The sequence below is a fragment of the Symphalangus syndactylus genome, chromosome 10 (assembly GCF_028878055.3).
Source record: "Symphalangus syndactylus isolate Jambi chromosome 10, NHGRI_mSymSyn1-v2.1_pri, whole genome shotgun sequence".
NCBI classification, from domain to species: Eukaryota; Metazoa; Chordata; class Mammalia; order Primates; family Hylobatidae; genus Symphalangus; species Symphalangus syndactylus.
This window is the reverse complement of record NC_072432.2, coordinates 72,334,338-72,349,760: the sequence shown is the minus strand read 5'-3', so window position 1 is coordinate 72,349,760 and position 15,423 is coordinate 72,334,338. Positions and strand designations below refer to the sequence as shown.

At 39.4% G+C, this 15,423-nt stretch overlaps 1 protein-coding gene across 2 annotated transcripts in view; it reads right to left on the bottom strand.

Annotated features, from left to right (window-relative positions):
* CENPC (centromere protein C) overlaps positions 1-15,423 on the bottom strand; it is a 79,559-nt gene that overhangs the window by 59,227 nt on the left and 4,909 nt on the right. For both annotated transcript variants that reach the window (XM_055297453.2, XM_055297454.2), the window contains exon 4: positions 14,607-14,701. In XM_055297453.2, coding sequence (XP_055153428.1) covers positions 14,607-14,701 — 95 coding nt within the window. The remainder of the gene's footprint in view (positions 1-14,606; positions 14,702-15,423) is intronic.

Below are 15,423 nucleotides of genomic sequence, written 5' to 3'. Positions count from 1 at the left end.
CCCCTTGGGGACCACAGGAAGCCTATGTATGAATTCCTCCAGACTCTGCTAATGCGCATTTTTCCCTTACTGACCCAGCTGTGTATCCTGGCTGAATGACTATAGTAAGTATCAGTCATGAAAAACACCAAAAGCAATGGCAACAAAAGCCAAAATTGACAAATGGGATCTAATTAAACTAAAGAGCTTCTGCACAGCAAAAGAAACTACCATCAGAGTGAACAGGCAACCTACAGAATGGAAGAAAATTTTTACAATCTACCCATCTGACAAAGGGCTAATATCCAGAATCTACAAAGAACTTAAACGAATTTACAAGAAAAAAATCAAACAACCCCATCAAAAAGTGGGCAAAGGACATGAACAGACACTTCTCAAAAGAAGACATCTATGCAGCCAACAGACACATGAAAAAATGCTCATCATCACCGGCCATCAGAGAAATGCAAATCAAAACCACAATGAGATACCATTTCACACTAGTTAGAATGGCGATCATTAAAAAGTTAGGAAACAACAGGTGCTGGAGAGGATATGGAGAAATAGGAACACTTTTACACTGTTGGTGGGACTGTAAACTAGTTCAACCATTGTGGAAGTCAGTGTGATGATGCCTCAGGGATCTAGAACTAGAAATACCATTTGACTCAGCCATCCCATTACTGGGTGTATACCCAAAGGACTATAAATCATGCTGCTATAAAGACACATGCACACGTATGTTTATTGCAGCACTACTCACAATAGCAAAGACTTGGAACCAACCCAAATGTCCATCAATGATAGACTGGATTAAGAAAATGTGGCACATATACACCATGGAATACTGTGCAGCCATAAAAAATGATGAGTTCATGTCCTTTGTAGGGACATGGATGAAGCTGGAAACCATCATTCTCAGCAAACTATCACAAGGACAAAAAACCAAACACCGCATGTTCTCACTCATAAATGGGAATTGAACAATGAGAACACATGGTCACAGGGTGGGGAACATCACACACCGGGGCCTGCTGGGGGGTAGGGAGAGGGGGGAGGGATAGCATTAGGAGATACACATAATGTAAACGACAAGTTAACGGGTACAGCACACCAACATGGCACATGTATACATACGTAACAAACCTGCATGTTGTGCACATGTACCCTAGAATTTAAAGTAAAATAATAATTTTTAAAAAAGCAATAAATAAAAATAAGTATCAGTCATGAGTTCAACTATATGTCACGTCTCCCGAGTCCTTTTAGTGAAGCACCAAATGTGGATGGTAGTGGGACCTCTGTCACAAGTGGTAGCAGAAGTGTGGACATAGTATCGGCACAGTAGAGAAATAAATGACAGATTGATATGGTTTGGCTGTGTCCCCAACCAAATCTCAATTTGAATTGTATCTCCCAGAATGTCCCTGTGTTGTGGAAGGGGCCCGGGGGAGACAACTGAATCATCAGGGCCAATCTTTCCCGTGCTATTCTCGTGATAGTGAATAAGTCTCACAAGATCTCAGGGGTTTCCACTTTAGTTTCTTCCTCATTTTTCTCTTGCCACCATCATGGAAGAAGTGCCTTTCGCCCTATGCCATGATTATGAGGCCTCCAAGCCATGTGGAACCATAAGTCAAATTAAACCTCCTTTTCTTCCCAGTCTTAGGAATGTGTTTATCAGCAGTGTGAAAATGGACTAATACACTACACTGCCGTTGAGTGACCACAGTATGGAATTCAATTCCATAAAAAGACAGAGGCAGGCTTTCATTTAATCTCTGCTCTCTCTTAATATCTCATTAAAGATTTTTAAAAACAAACTCGGATGAAGAGCAAGACAAAGGAGTAGATGAGACATGTCAGCAAACATTTTTAGGTTGAAAAGCAAATTACTGGTAATTCAGCAATCCAGAGAGAATAGAAACATGCTAGCAATGGAGAAAACCCAGAAGCAGACAGATTACTGTTTATGGCGGAACCTATAAAGATTAGTAGAATCACAAGACACCACTAAAAAAAGGGGGCAGGCCAGATGCAGTAGCTCACACCTGTAATCCCAGCACTTTGGGAGGCCAAGGCAGGAGGATCACTTGAGGTCAAGAATTCAAGATCAGCCTGGGAAACTTAGCAAGACCACATCTCTGTGTAAAAATAAAAAATTAGCCAAGAGTGGTGGTGCATGCTTGTAGTTCTACCTACTCAGGAGGCTGAGGCAGGAGGATCACCTGAGCCCAGAGGTTTGAGGTTGCAGTGGGCTATGAGCACACCACTGAACTCCAGCAACAGAGCAAGACCCTGTCTCAAAAAAAAGAAGAGGCATGCAAACAGAACGTGTTAAAAGCGTGTATAGCTGAATGTGTCTTTTGTCGCAGAAAAAAAAAGTGTGTATAGAAAGTAGTTAAACTGGCTGGGCGCAGTGGCTCACACCTGTAATCTCCACACTTTGGGAGGCTGAGGCAGGTGGATCACCTGAGGTCAGGAGTTCAAGACCAGCCTGATTAATATGGTGAAACCTTGTCTCTACTAAAAATACAAAAATTAACCAGGCATGGTGGCAGGCGCCTGTAGTCCCAGCTACTCAAGAGGCTGAGACAGGAGAACTGCTTGAACCCGGGAGGCAGAGGTTGCAGCGAGCCGAAATCGTGCCACTGCACTCCAGCCCAAGTGACAGAGTAAGACTCTGTCTCAGAAAAAGAAGGTAGTAAAACCGAAGAGCCCCTCCCAAACCTATCAGAAGATTATGTACTCTCGAGTTTCTAAATCAGAGAGACTGTGACATTAGTGGCATAAGACACAGGTGAAGTTAAGGGCAGTACATGAAAACCAGAGATATGAAGTAGGAGCATTTAAACTGCACTTTCCCCTTTGCCATATCTGACTGAAATTGAAAACAATCGCAGTTAGACTCGAACCGCCAAGTGGGAAAGATTTCTTTGTGAGAAATACTTACCAGGCCAAGAGAAAACAAATCTACAGATATTAACACCAGGACACCAACAAAGAAATGGACCAAACTACACCACAGTGACATCCACCAGTCTACAAATTTTACTAGGCATATAGAGCTTCCAATGTGTTTTAGTTTCCCACTTTCAAACAAGAGGAGACAGCTAAGGATCAATGGACGTATGAAAAAGGCCAGGTAATGAGCAAAATAAGTAAAAAAGGTACTTGCAGAAAACAAACTGAAAAAACATTTATGAAAAGGGTTAGATGAACCTAATGTCAAGGAATATAATAAACATTTAGATCACTAAAGACAGATGACATGATCCTAAAAGCCTGCCAAGAGGAAAAAAACAGTCACAAAGGATCATGGAATCAAAACAGTCTTCTCAACAGGAGAAGCTAAAATAAAAGAAAGCAACATTTTTAAAAGTCTAAGGGAAAATACACCTGACTAAAAGGGAGGCTTGATATGAAAAAATATATACTATTTTTTAATTAAAGGAAAATAATTTCTAATCTAGAATTCTGTACTCACCCAAATTACCCATCATGAAGGTAAAACCATGGTATTTTTAAACAATTAAGGTCTTAAATTCTCAGAAAGCTACTAAAGGATGGGCCACACCAAAAAAGGAGAGGCCACGAAAAAACAAAGATTTAAGATCCAAGAAATAAGAGTTGCAATTCAGGAGAAAAGCAAAGGGACTCCCTGTGATACAGAGACAGTACATGACAAAACCTGTGTGATAGGTCTAAGGGTAGATTGAAGAAAAAAAAAAGAGCAGAGACAGCAAAGCTGAAAATGATAAATTAATGTGTCTACACATACTAAGACATTTATACTTAGACGTTTGTCATAGAAAACTGGTGATGAATTAGTCATAGGTGCACAGAAAGTCAAAAATGGAAAAACCAAAATTAAATCAAGAGAAAATTAAGAACTGTACACAAAGAAAATTTAACCATTAGTACTCTACATAGCTGTGACTACTAAAACAGTCGTAATAATACCATAAACACTAAATACTAATCCTACTAAAAATTATGATGTACTAAAGAATGGAAGTTTATGTGTTGTGGTGGGAAGTAGAAACTATATGACAAATAAGGTCTAAACTTCCATAGTAGAAAGCCAATAATTAATAGCAAAGACTGGTAAAAAAAAATCAAGAAACAGCAATATAAACATTATTTAGAAATATGGAGTCAAAATACCTAGAGAAATAGCTAAGACTAAGAAGTTGGACTTGGAGGAGGAAAAGTGGGGTCTACTATTTTTCTGTGGAATTTATGGAACTATTTTAACTTCCATGTACATAATGCCTTTGAGCTTTAAAAATCATTCTTCCAACAAATTAAGAAGAAAAGTATGTAAAAAGATAGGGAAGAGAATAAAATAGTGAACCAGAATAGACTGCTGATTCTTTGAAAATGTTAATGACAGAAAAATACCTCTAACAACACAGATAATTTAAAAAGGTGAAAATCAGCAATAAAAAGAGAGTAATAACTATGAGAAAGATCATGAAGTTGACTATACACAAATTGAGAACAGAGGAAATGTTTCAAGAAAATTATAAAATGCCAAAACTGGCAAAAGAAATATAAAAAATGTAACAGATCATTGAATAAAGTGGTAATCACAAACATCCCCACCAAAACAGCCCCAACCATATGTTTTACGAAAGATCTAAATTTGAAGAAACAGATCATTTTTGCTTAATCAAGTTATCCCAGAAAACAGAAGAGGAAAAACTAATTTATTTTATGAAGCTCGGTTGTGTTTCCGTTAAAACCTATGGAGTCATATCTTATTTTACTTAAAGACAAACAAATGTGAAGTAATAACTAGACCTAGGAATCTCAAGTTCGCAAACAGAAAAGCCTATAAGATAGTAAGTCTTAAGTCTGATTTTATTTTCAAATCAAGTAAACAAATTCCACTTCTTATGTGGAAGGCCTAGGCCAAGCTTGCTGCATGGAAAGGCCCTACCTGAAAAAAAACCCTAACACCTACAAAGTCTCTGTTGTTTGGAAGCATCCATCTCAAGGATTAGAAAAAATCAATAATATAAAAATAAAAATAAAGAATATATGAAAAATACAATTAAGAAAAAAATAATGAAACTAAAAACAAGCAAAAGAGAGGACCGATAAAGCCAAACTTGGTTTTCTGAAAGACCAGAATTGATAAACCCTGACAAAACTAATCAATGAAAAAGACAAGGCACGGCAGGTACAGTGGCATGTGCCTCATGAGCAGTAGTCCCAGCTATTCCTTAGCGTAGGGAGGATCACTTAAGCCCAGGCGTTCTAATCCAGCTTGGGCAACATACCAAGATCCCTACCTCTAATTAAAAAAAAAAAAAAAAAAAAAAAAAGATAACGCATAAATAACCAATGTCAGGAATAAAAAAGGGGATATAACTGTAGATCCTACAGACATTAACAAGACTGTAAAAAGACATGACAAAACAACATTATCCAAATAAACTGGAAAATTTAAATAAAATGAACAAATCTCTAAAAAAAGAAAATTAAGTAGAACATTTAAAAAGAATAGAAAATCTAAATTGTCTACTGAAACTATTAAGTAAAATCTAAATCTTTCATGTTCCATATCGTCATCTAGGTAGTAGTTGTAAAAATTCAATGAAATATACACGCAATTTGTGTATTTTAATGTTTATGTTTCATAAGAAAACAAAAGTGAGGCCAGGCACAGTGCTCATGCCTGTAATCCCAATGCTTTGGGAAGCTGAGGCAGGAGGATTGCTTGAGCTCAGAAGTTTGAGACAAGCCAAGGCAACACTGTGAGACCCTGCCTCTGTAAAGAAAAATTTTAAGCCGGGCGTGGTGGCTCGCGCTTGTAATCCCAGCACTTTGGGAGGCCGAGGCGGGCGGATCACAAGGTCAGGAGATCGAGATCACGGTGAAACCCCGTCTCTACTAAAAATACAAAAAAAAAAAAAAAATTAGGCGGGCGTGGTGGTGGACGCCTGTAGTCCTAGCTACTCGGAGAGGCTGAGGCAGGAGAATGGCGTGAACCCGGGAGGCGGAGCTTCCAGTGGGCCAAGATTGCGCCACTGCACTCCAGCCTGGGTGACAGAGTGAGACTCCATCTCAAAAAAAAAAAAAAAGGGGGTGGAGCCAAGATGGCTGAATAGGAACAGCTCCGGTCTCCAGCTCCCAGCCCCAGCGACACAGAAGACGGGTGATTTCTGCATTTCTGCTTGAGGTACCGGTTTCATCTCACTAGGGAGTGCCTAACAGTGGGTGCAGGACAGTCGGTGAAGCGCACTGTGCGCGAGCCGAAGCAGGGCGAGGCATTGCCTCACTAGGGAAGCGCAAGGGGTCAGGGAGTTCCCTTTCCTAGTCAAAGAAAGGGAAAACAGACGGCACCTGGAATATCGGGTCAGTCCCATCCTAATACTGCGCTTTTCCAACGGGCCTGGAAAACGGCACACTAGGAGATTGTGTCCCCCACCTGGCTCGGAGGGTCCTATGCCCACGGAATCTCGCTGATTGCTAGCACAGCAGTCTGAGATCAAGCTGCAAGGCGGCAGCGAGGCTGGGGGAGGGGCGCCCGCCATTGCCCAGGCTTGCTTAGGTAAACAAAGCAGCCAGGAAGCTCGAACTGGGTGGAGCCCACCACAGCTTAAGGAGGCCTGCCTGCCTCTGTAGGCTCCACCTCTGGGGGCAGGGCACAGACAAACAAAAACTCAGCAAGAACCTCCACAGACTTAAATGTCCCTGTCTGACTGACGGCTTTGAAGAGAGTAGTGTTCTCTCAGCACGCAGCTGGAGATCTAAGAACAGACAGACTGCCTCCTAAAGTGGGTCCCTCACCCCTGAGCAGCCTAACTGGGAGGCAACCCCCCAGTAGGGACAGACTAACACCTCATTCAGCCGGGTACTCCTCTGAGACAAAACTTTCAGAGGAACTATCAGACAGCTGAATTTGTGGTCTCACGAAAATCCGCTGTTCTGCAGCCACCGCTGCTGACACCCAGCCAAACAGGGTCTGGAGTGGACCTCTAGTAAACTCCAACAGACCTGCAGCTCAGGGTCCTGTCTGGTAGAAGGAAAACTAACAAACAGAAAAGACATCCACACCAAAAACCCATCTGTACATCACCATCATCAAAGACAAAAAGTAGATAAAACCACAAAGATGGGGAAAAAACAGAGCAAAAAAACTGGAAACTCTAAAAAACAGAGCACCTCTCCTCCTCCAAAGGAACGCAGTTCCTCACCAGCAATGTAACAAAGCTGGATGGAGGATGACTTTGATGAGTTGAGAGAAGAAGGCTTCAGACGATCAAACTACTCTGAGCTATGAGAGGAAATTCAAAACAATAGCAAAGAAGTTAAAAACTTTGAAAAAAAATTAGAAGAATGGATAACTAGAATAACCAACGGAGAGAAGGGCTTAAAGGAGCTGATGGAGCTGAAAGCCAAGTTTCGAGAACTACGCGAAGATTGCAGAAGCCTCAGTAGCAGATGCGATCAACTGGAAGAAAGGGTATCGCTGATGGAAGATGAAATGAATGAAATGAAGAGAGAAGGGAAGTTTAGAGAAAAAAGAATAAAAAGAAATGAACAAAGCCTCCAAGAAATTTGGGACTATGTGAAAAGACCAAACCTACGTCTGATTGGTGTACCTGAAAATGATGGGGAGAATGGAACCAAGTTGGAAAACACTCTGCAAGATATTTTCCAGGAGAACTTCCCCAATCTAGCAAGGCAGGCCAGCATTCAGATTCAGGAAATACAGAGAACGCCACAAAGATACTCCTCGAGAAGAGCAACTCCAAGACACATAATTGTCAGATTCACCGAAGTTGAAATGAAGGAAAAAATGTTAAGGGCAGCCAGAGAGAAAGGTCGGGTTACCCACAAAGGGAAGCCCATCAGACTAACAGCTGATCTCTCAGCAGAAACTCTACAAGCCAGAAGAGAGTGGGGGCCGATATTCAACATTCTTACAGAAAAGAATTTTCAACCCAGAATTTCCTATCCCGCCAAACTAAGCTTCATAAGTCAAGGAGAAATAAAATACTTTACAGACAAGCAAACGCTGAGTGATTTTGTCACCACCAGGCCTGCCCTAAAAGAGCTCCTGAAGAAAGCACTAAACATGGAAAGGAACAACCGGTACCAGCCACTGCAAAAACACGCCAAATTGTAAAGACCATCGAGGCTAGGAAGAAACTATAGCAACTAACGAGCAAAATAACCAACTAACATCATAATGACAGGATCAGATTCACACATAACAATATTAATGTTAAATGTAAATGGGCTAAATGCTCCAATCAAAAGACACAGACTGGCAAACTGGATAAGGAGTCAGGATCCATCAGTGTGCTGTATTCAGGAAACCCATCTCACGTGCACAGACACACATAGACTCAAAATAAAGGGATTGAGGAAGATCTATCAAGCAAATGGAAAACAAAAAAAGGCAGGGGTTGCAATCCTAGTCTCTGATAAAATAGACTTTAAACCAACAAAGATCGAAAGAGACAAAGAAGGCCATTACATAATGGTAAAGAGATCAATTCAACAAGAAGAGCTAACTATCCTAAATATATATGCACCCAACACAGGAGCACCCCAGATTCATAAAGCAAGTCCTCAGTGACCTACAAAGGGACTTAAACTCCCACACAATAATAATGGGAGATTTTAACACCCCACTGTCAACATTAGACAGATCAACGAGACAGAAAGTTAACAAGGATATCCAGGAATTGAACTCAGCTCTACATAAAGTGGACCTAATAGACATCTACAGAACTCTCCACCCCAAGTCAACAGAATATACATTTTTTTCAGCACCACACCACACCTATTCCAAAATTGACCACATAGTTGGAAGTAAAGCTCTCCTCAGCAAATGTAAAAGAACAGAAATTATAACAAACTGTCTCTCAGACCACAGTGCAATCAAACTAGAACTCAGGATTAAGAAACTCACTCAAAACCGCTCAACTACATGGAAACTGAACAACCTGCTCCTGAATGACTATTGGGTACATAATGAAATGAAGGCAGAAATAAAGATGTTCTTTGAAACCAATGAGAACAAAGACACAACGTACCAGAATCTCTGGGACATGTTCAAAGCAGTGTGTAGAGGGAAATTTATAGCACTAAATGCCCACAAGAGAAAGCAGGAAAGATCCAAAATTGACACCCTAACATCACAATTAAAAGAACTAGAAGAGCAAGAGCAAACACATTCAAAAGCTAGCAGAAGGCAAGAAATAACTAAAATCAGAGCAGAACTGAAGGAAATAGAGACACAAAAAACCCCTCAAAAAATTAATGAATCCAGGAGCTGGTTTTTTGAAAAGATCAACAAAATTGATGGACCGCTAGCAAGACTAATAAAGAAGAAAAGAGAGAAGAATCAAATAGATGCAATAAAAAACGAAAAAGGGGATATCACCACCGATCCCACAGAAATACAATCTACCATCAGAGAATACTACAAACACCTCTATGCAAATAAACTAGAAAATCTAGAAGAAATGGATAAATTACTCGAAAAATACACCCTCCCAAGACTAAACCAGGAAGAAGTTGAATCTCTGAATAGACCAATAACAGGTTCTGAAATTGTGGCAATAATCAATAGCTTACCAACCAAAAAGAGTCCAGGACCTCATGGATTCACAGCTGAATTCTACGCGAGCTACAAGGAGGAAGTGGTACCATTCCTTCTGAAACTATTCCAATCGATAGAAAAAGAGGGAATCCTCCCTAACACATTTTACGAAGCCAGAATCGTCCTGATACCAAAGCCTGGCAGAGACATAACCAAAAAAGAGAATTTCAGACCAATATCCTTGATGAACATTGATGCAAAAATCCTCAATAAAATACTGGCAAACCGAATCCAGCAGCACATCAAAAAGCTTATCTATCATGATCAAGTGGGCTTCATCCCTGGGATGCAAGGCTGGTTCAACATACGCAAATCAATAAATGTAATCCAGCATGTAAACAGAACCAAAGACAAAAACCACATGATTATCTCAATAGATGCAGAAAAAGCCTTTGACAAAATTCAACAACCCTTCATGCTAAAAACTCTCAATAAATTAGGTATTGATGGGACGTATCTCAAAATAATAAGAGCTATCTACGACAAACCCACAGCCAATATCATACTGAATGGGCAAAAACTGGAAGCATTCCCTCTGAAAACTGGCACAAGACAGGGATGCCCTCTCTCACTGCTCCTATTCAACATAGTGCTGGAAGTTCTGGCCAGAGCAATCAGGCAGGAGAAGGAAATAAAGGGTATTCAATTAGGAAAAGAGGAAGTCAAATTGTCCCTGTTTGCAGATGACATGATTGTATATCTAGAAAACCCCATTGTCTCAGCCCAAAATCTCCTTAAGCTGATTAGCAACTTCAGCAAAGTCTCAGGATACAAAATTAATGTACAAAAATCACAAGTGTTCTTGTACACCAATAACAGACAAACAGAGAGCCAAATCATGAGTGAACTCCCATTCACAATTGCTTCAAAGAGAATAAAATACCTAGGAATCCAACTTACAAGGGATGTGAAGGACCTCTTCAAGGAGAACTACAAACCACTGCTCAATGAAATAAAAGAGGATACAAACAAATGGAAGAACATTCCATGCTCATGGGTTGGAAGAATCAATATTGTGAAAATGGCCATACTGCCCAAGGTAATTTACAGATTCAATGCCATCCCCATCAAGCTACCAATGACTTTCTTCACAGAATTGGAAAAAACTACTTTAAAGTTCATATGGAACCAAAAAAGAGCCCGCATCGCCAAGTCAATCCTAAGCCAAAAGAACAAAGCTGGAGGCATCACGCTACCTGACTTTAAACTATACTACAAGGCTACAGTAACCAAAACAGCATGGTACTGGTACCACAACAGAGACATAGATCAATGGAACAGAACAGAGCCCTCAGAAATAATGCCACATATCTACAACTATCTGATCTTTGACAAACCTGACAAAAACAAGAAATGGGGAAAGGATTCCCTATTTAATAAATGGTGCTGGGAAAACTGGCTAGCCATATGTAGAAAGCTGAAACTGGATCCCTTCCTTACACCTTATACAAAAATTAATTCAAGATGGATTAAAGACTTAAATGTTAGACCTAAAACCATTAAAATCCTACAAGAAAACCTAGGCAATACCATTTAGGACATAGGCGTGGGCAAGGACTTCATGTCTAAAACACCAAAAGCAATGGCAACAAAAGCCAAAATTGACAAATGGGATCTCATTAAACTAAAGAGCTTCTGCACAGCAAAAGAAACTACCATCAGAGTGAACAGGCAACCTACAGAATGGGAGAAAATTTTTGCAACCTACTCATCTGACAAAGGGCTAATATCCAGAATCTACAATGAACTCAAACAAATTTACAAGAAAAAAACAAACAACCCCATCAAAAAGTGGGCAAAGGACATGAACAGACACTTCTCAAAAGAAGACATTTATGCAGCCAAAAAACACATGAAGAAATGCTCATCATCACTGGCCATCAGAGAAATGCAAATCAAAACCACAGTGAGATACCATCTCACACCAGTTAGAATGGCCATCATTAAAAAATCAGGAAACAACAGGTGCTGGAGAGGATGTGGAGAAATAGGAACACTTTTACACTGTTGGTGGGACTGTAAACTAGTTCAACCATTGTGGAAGTCAGTGTGGCGATTCCTCAGGGATCTCGAACTAGAAATACCATTTGACCCAGCCATCCCATTACTGGGTATATACCCAAAGGACTATAAATCATGCTGTTATAAAGACACATGCACACGTATGTTTATTGCGGCACTATTCACAATAGCAAAGAGTTGGAACCAACCCAAATGTCCAACAACGATAGACTGGATTAAGAAAATGTGGCACATATACACCATGGAATATTATGCAGCCATAAAAAATGATGAGTTCGTGTCCTTTGTAGGGACATGGATGAAACTGGAAAACATCATTCTCAGTAAACTATCGCAAGGACAAAAAACCAAACACCGCATGTTCTCACTCATAGGTGGGAATTGAACAATGAGAACTCATGGACACAGGAAGGGGAACATCACACTCCGGGGACTGTTGTGGGGTGGGGGGAGGGTAGAGGGACAGCATTAGGAGATACACCTAATGCTAAATGATGAGTTAATGGGTGCAGGAAATCAACATGGCACATGGATACACATGTAACAAACCTGCACATCGTGCACATGTACCCTAAAACCCTAAAGTATAATAAAAAAAAAAAAAGAAAAATTTTAGAATGGCCTGGCACAGTGGCTCACACCTGTAATCCCAGCACTGTGGGAGGCCAATGCAGGAGGATCACTTGAGGTCAGGAGTTTGAGACCAGCCTGGTCAACATGGTTAAACCCCATCTCTACTAAAAATACAAATATTAGCCAGGTGTGGAGGTGGGCGCCTGTAACCCCAGCTACTTGGGGGACTGAGGCAGGAGAATCATTTGTACCCGGGAGGCAGAGGTTGCAGTGAGCCAAGATAGCACCATTACACTCCAGCATGGGTGAGAGAGCAAGACTTTGTCTCAAGACAGATAAATAGAGAAATAATAAATAAATAACTAAGCAGGCCAGCATGGTGAAATGCACCTATAGTCCTAGGTATTCAGTAGGCTGAGACGGGAGGGTTTGAGCCCAGGAAAAGTTCAAGGATTCAGAGAGCTGTGATCATGTCATGGCACTCCATCCTGGGCTAAAGAGTGAAACCCTGTCTCAGAAAATAAATAAATAAATAAATAAATAAATTCATATTTTAAAATTCTCACAAAGAGCAAACTCCTATGAATTCCATCAAATACTTGAGAAAGAAACAATAGTGATTCATAAAAACACTTCAGGAGAAAAGAGAAAGAGAAAATACTGAACAACTCATTTTACAAGACCAGTACAAACACAGAGTAGAACCTTTATTTTGAACACTTCTTATTTCTTATACATTTAAAGTTATATAAGTTATTTCTTACACATTTAAAGTTATGAATTCCCTCTAACACTATTTTAGCTAAATCTCACAAGTTCTGATAAGTCATATTATTATCTTCATTCAGAATATTTTATATTCCCAACATGCTTTCTTCTTTGGCCTAAAGTCATTTAGAAGTCATTGCAGTGGACCTTGGCTTTAGAGCACAATGTCTTAAAAGGGACCAGATTTACCCTCCTGCCTGAATCAATTTTAAAAAAAGAAAAAACATACAAGATTCTCAAGAAATACGAAATTGAAAAACCAAAGAGAATGATTCCTGAGATGGGAAACGAATCAGGTGAACCCTCTGATCACCCATTTCCAGGATGTGACACACACGGGACATCCTCAGTTGAGGAGCCAAAGCTGAGGATTCAGGAAAAAGTGGTTAGAACTTGCAGGGTCAAGTACTGGACAGGAGATGGTTACATAGAGAAAACTGCAGAATGTGCAGATCTCTCTCAAGCATTCAATCAAATATTGATCAGAGAATGTGTTGTAAGAAAACCGGAGAAAGAACCACCCAAAGCCTTGAGGAGGAATATCCTCTCAGTTACAAAGGACCTAGAATAATCTACCAGCCAGAGTGGAAAACCTCCATAAGTAATGGGACATAGTAGAGAAGAATTCTGTCTCAGAAGGGAAGAAAATTACCTACAGACTATATTTTGCTAGTCTTTATTGTTTCCACAGCTTCTCATATCTCTAAAATTTGTTTCCATTTTTTTTTAAATAGCTGCTTTAGCAGGAGTGTTAGCCTTCTGTGACTTACTGCATTCTACCTAGAAGAGGAACCTCTAGCATAACCTTGATACCAAAGCCCTGTAAGAACATTTAAAAAAAAAAGACAATATTATTCACAAACATAGATGCAAACATCTTCAATATTAGGCAAACCTAATCAAAAAAAGTTAATACTTTATGACTAAGTCAAGTTTATCCCAGAAAACCTACAGTTGCTTTAACTTTCAAAAACCATTGTAATTTATCATGTTTCAGAAGGCCTCTCAATTCTGAAAGAAATGGTTTTGTCTTCATTGCTTGGAACGAAAAGGCTACATATGTTTCATATGTTGATTGCCTTTTACAGTTTTCTAGTAAGTGTTATTTCTAGCACTATATGATTTTTCTAATTAGTATTGTGCTTTTGAATAATTTGCCTTAGATTAGCTTCAAATACTTTATTTGAAAGTCTGCTATTTAGTATAGTTAAGTCAACCAATACTTTATTTCTGATCAAACTAACAGCAAACAATTAAAATATATAATCAACAGAAGATTGATTTCCCTGTACAATGAAGTGCTTTCGTTTATTTGAATATAACCAACCATGTCAACCTGATTAGCAACTTTGATCGCTGCCCATTTTCCTAAAAACCTAATTTAAGTATTATTGTATAAGTGAAAAATGTTTATTACAATTTGATAATTCTAATTCCCATAATCCCAATTCCAACACAAAATATCAAATAAAACTTTTCACAAAATACCTCCAAATTCTATAGAAAGTCACATTGATAATATAGAATTCCCTTTCAAGAATAAGACTTACAAACAACTAAAATATACATAAGTATATTGTTTATACCTTCATTCATTAAAATATTAAACCTTTACCAGCTCTTCTTTATCACTCACCTCTTTGCTTGGTGACTGAATACAAGTGTCTTTTATTTTGCGTGTTGAATTAGGCACTGATTTTGTAGAATCTGTACTAAAATCATTGGCAAGACCTAAAACAAAAGTATGAAATTTTCAAAAACAAGATATAGTGTAATATTAGTTAAAATTAAAAGTAGCTGTATATGACACGTGAAGAACCATCTGTTGACTCACTGACAATTAGCTTAAATCAAGTAGAGACCTCAATTCAATATTCAAATGTTCCTGAGAAGCATCAGGAAATGAGAAAAGCAAACACCTGAAGTATCAATATATGCCAGCTCTTCTTTCAGAGCTTGTATAGAAAACATTCTTTTCTATCATCTGCCCCTATTTCTTTGGGTGGCTTATTCTCTTATTCCAATACCTGCTGATGCTAATCAGCATTTGGAAAAGTTTTTGCTGTAATTTATGACTTCCTTAAACAGATATGTAAATCACCAAAGATTATCTCAAATTCTCCAGCGATCCCAAGAATTCTACACATCTATTTTCATTATATATTTTTTCTGGCTGGATGCAGTGGCTTATGCCTGTAATCCCAAAACTTTGGGAGGCTGAAGAGGGCAGATCACTGGAGGGCAGGAGTTCGAGACCAGACTGGCCAACATGGTGAAACATGGTCTCTACCAAAAAATACAAAAATTAGCCAGGCGTGGTGGCACACACCTGTAATCCCAGCTACCTGGAAGGCTGAGGCACAAGAATTACTTGAACCTGGGAGGCAAAGGTTGCAGTGAGTTGAGACAGCGCCACTGTACTACAGCTTGGGTGACACAGCAGGACTATGTCT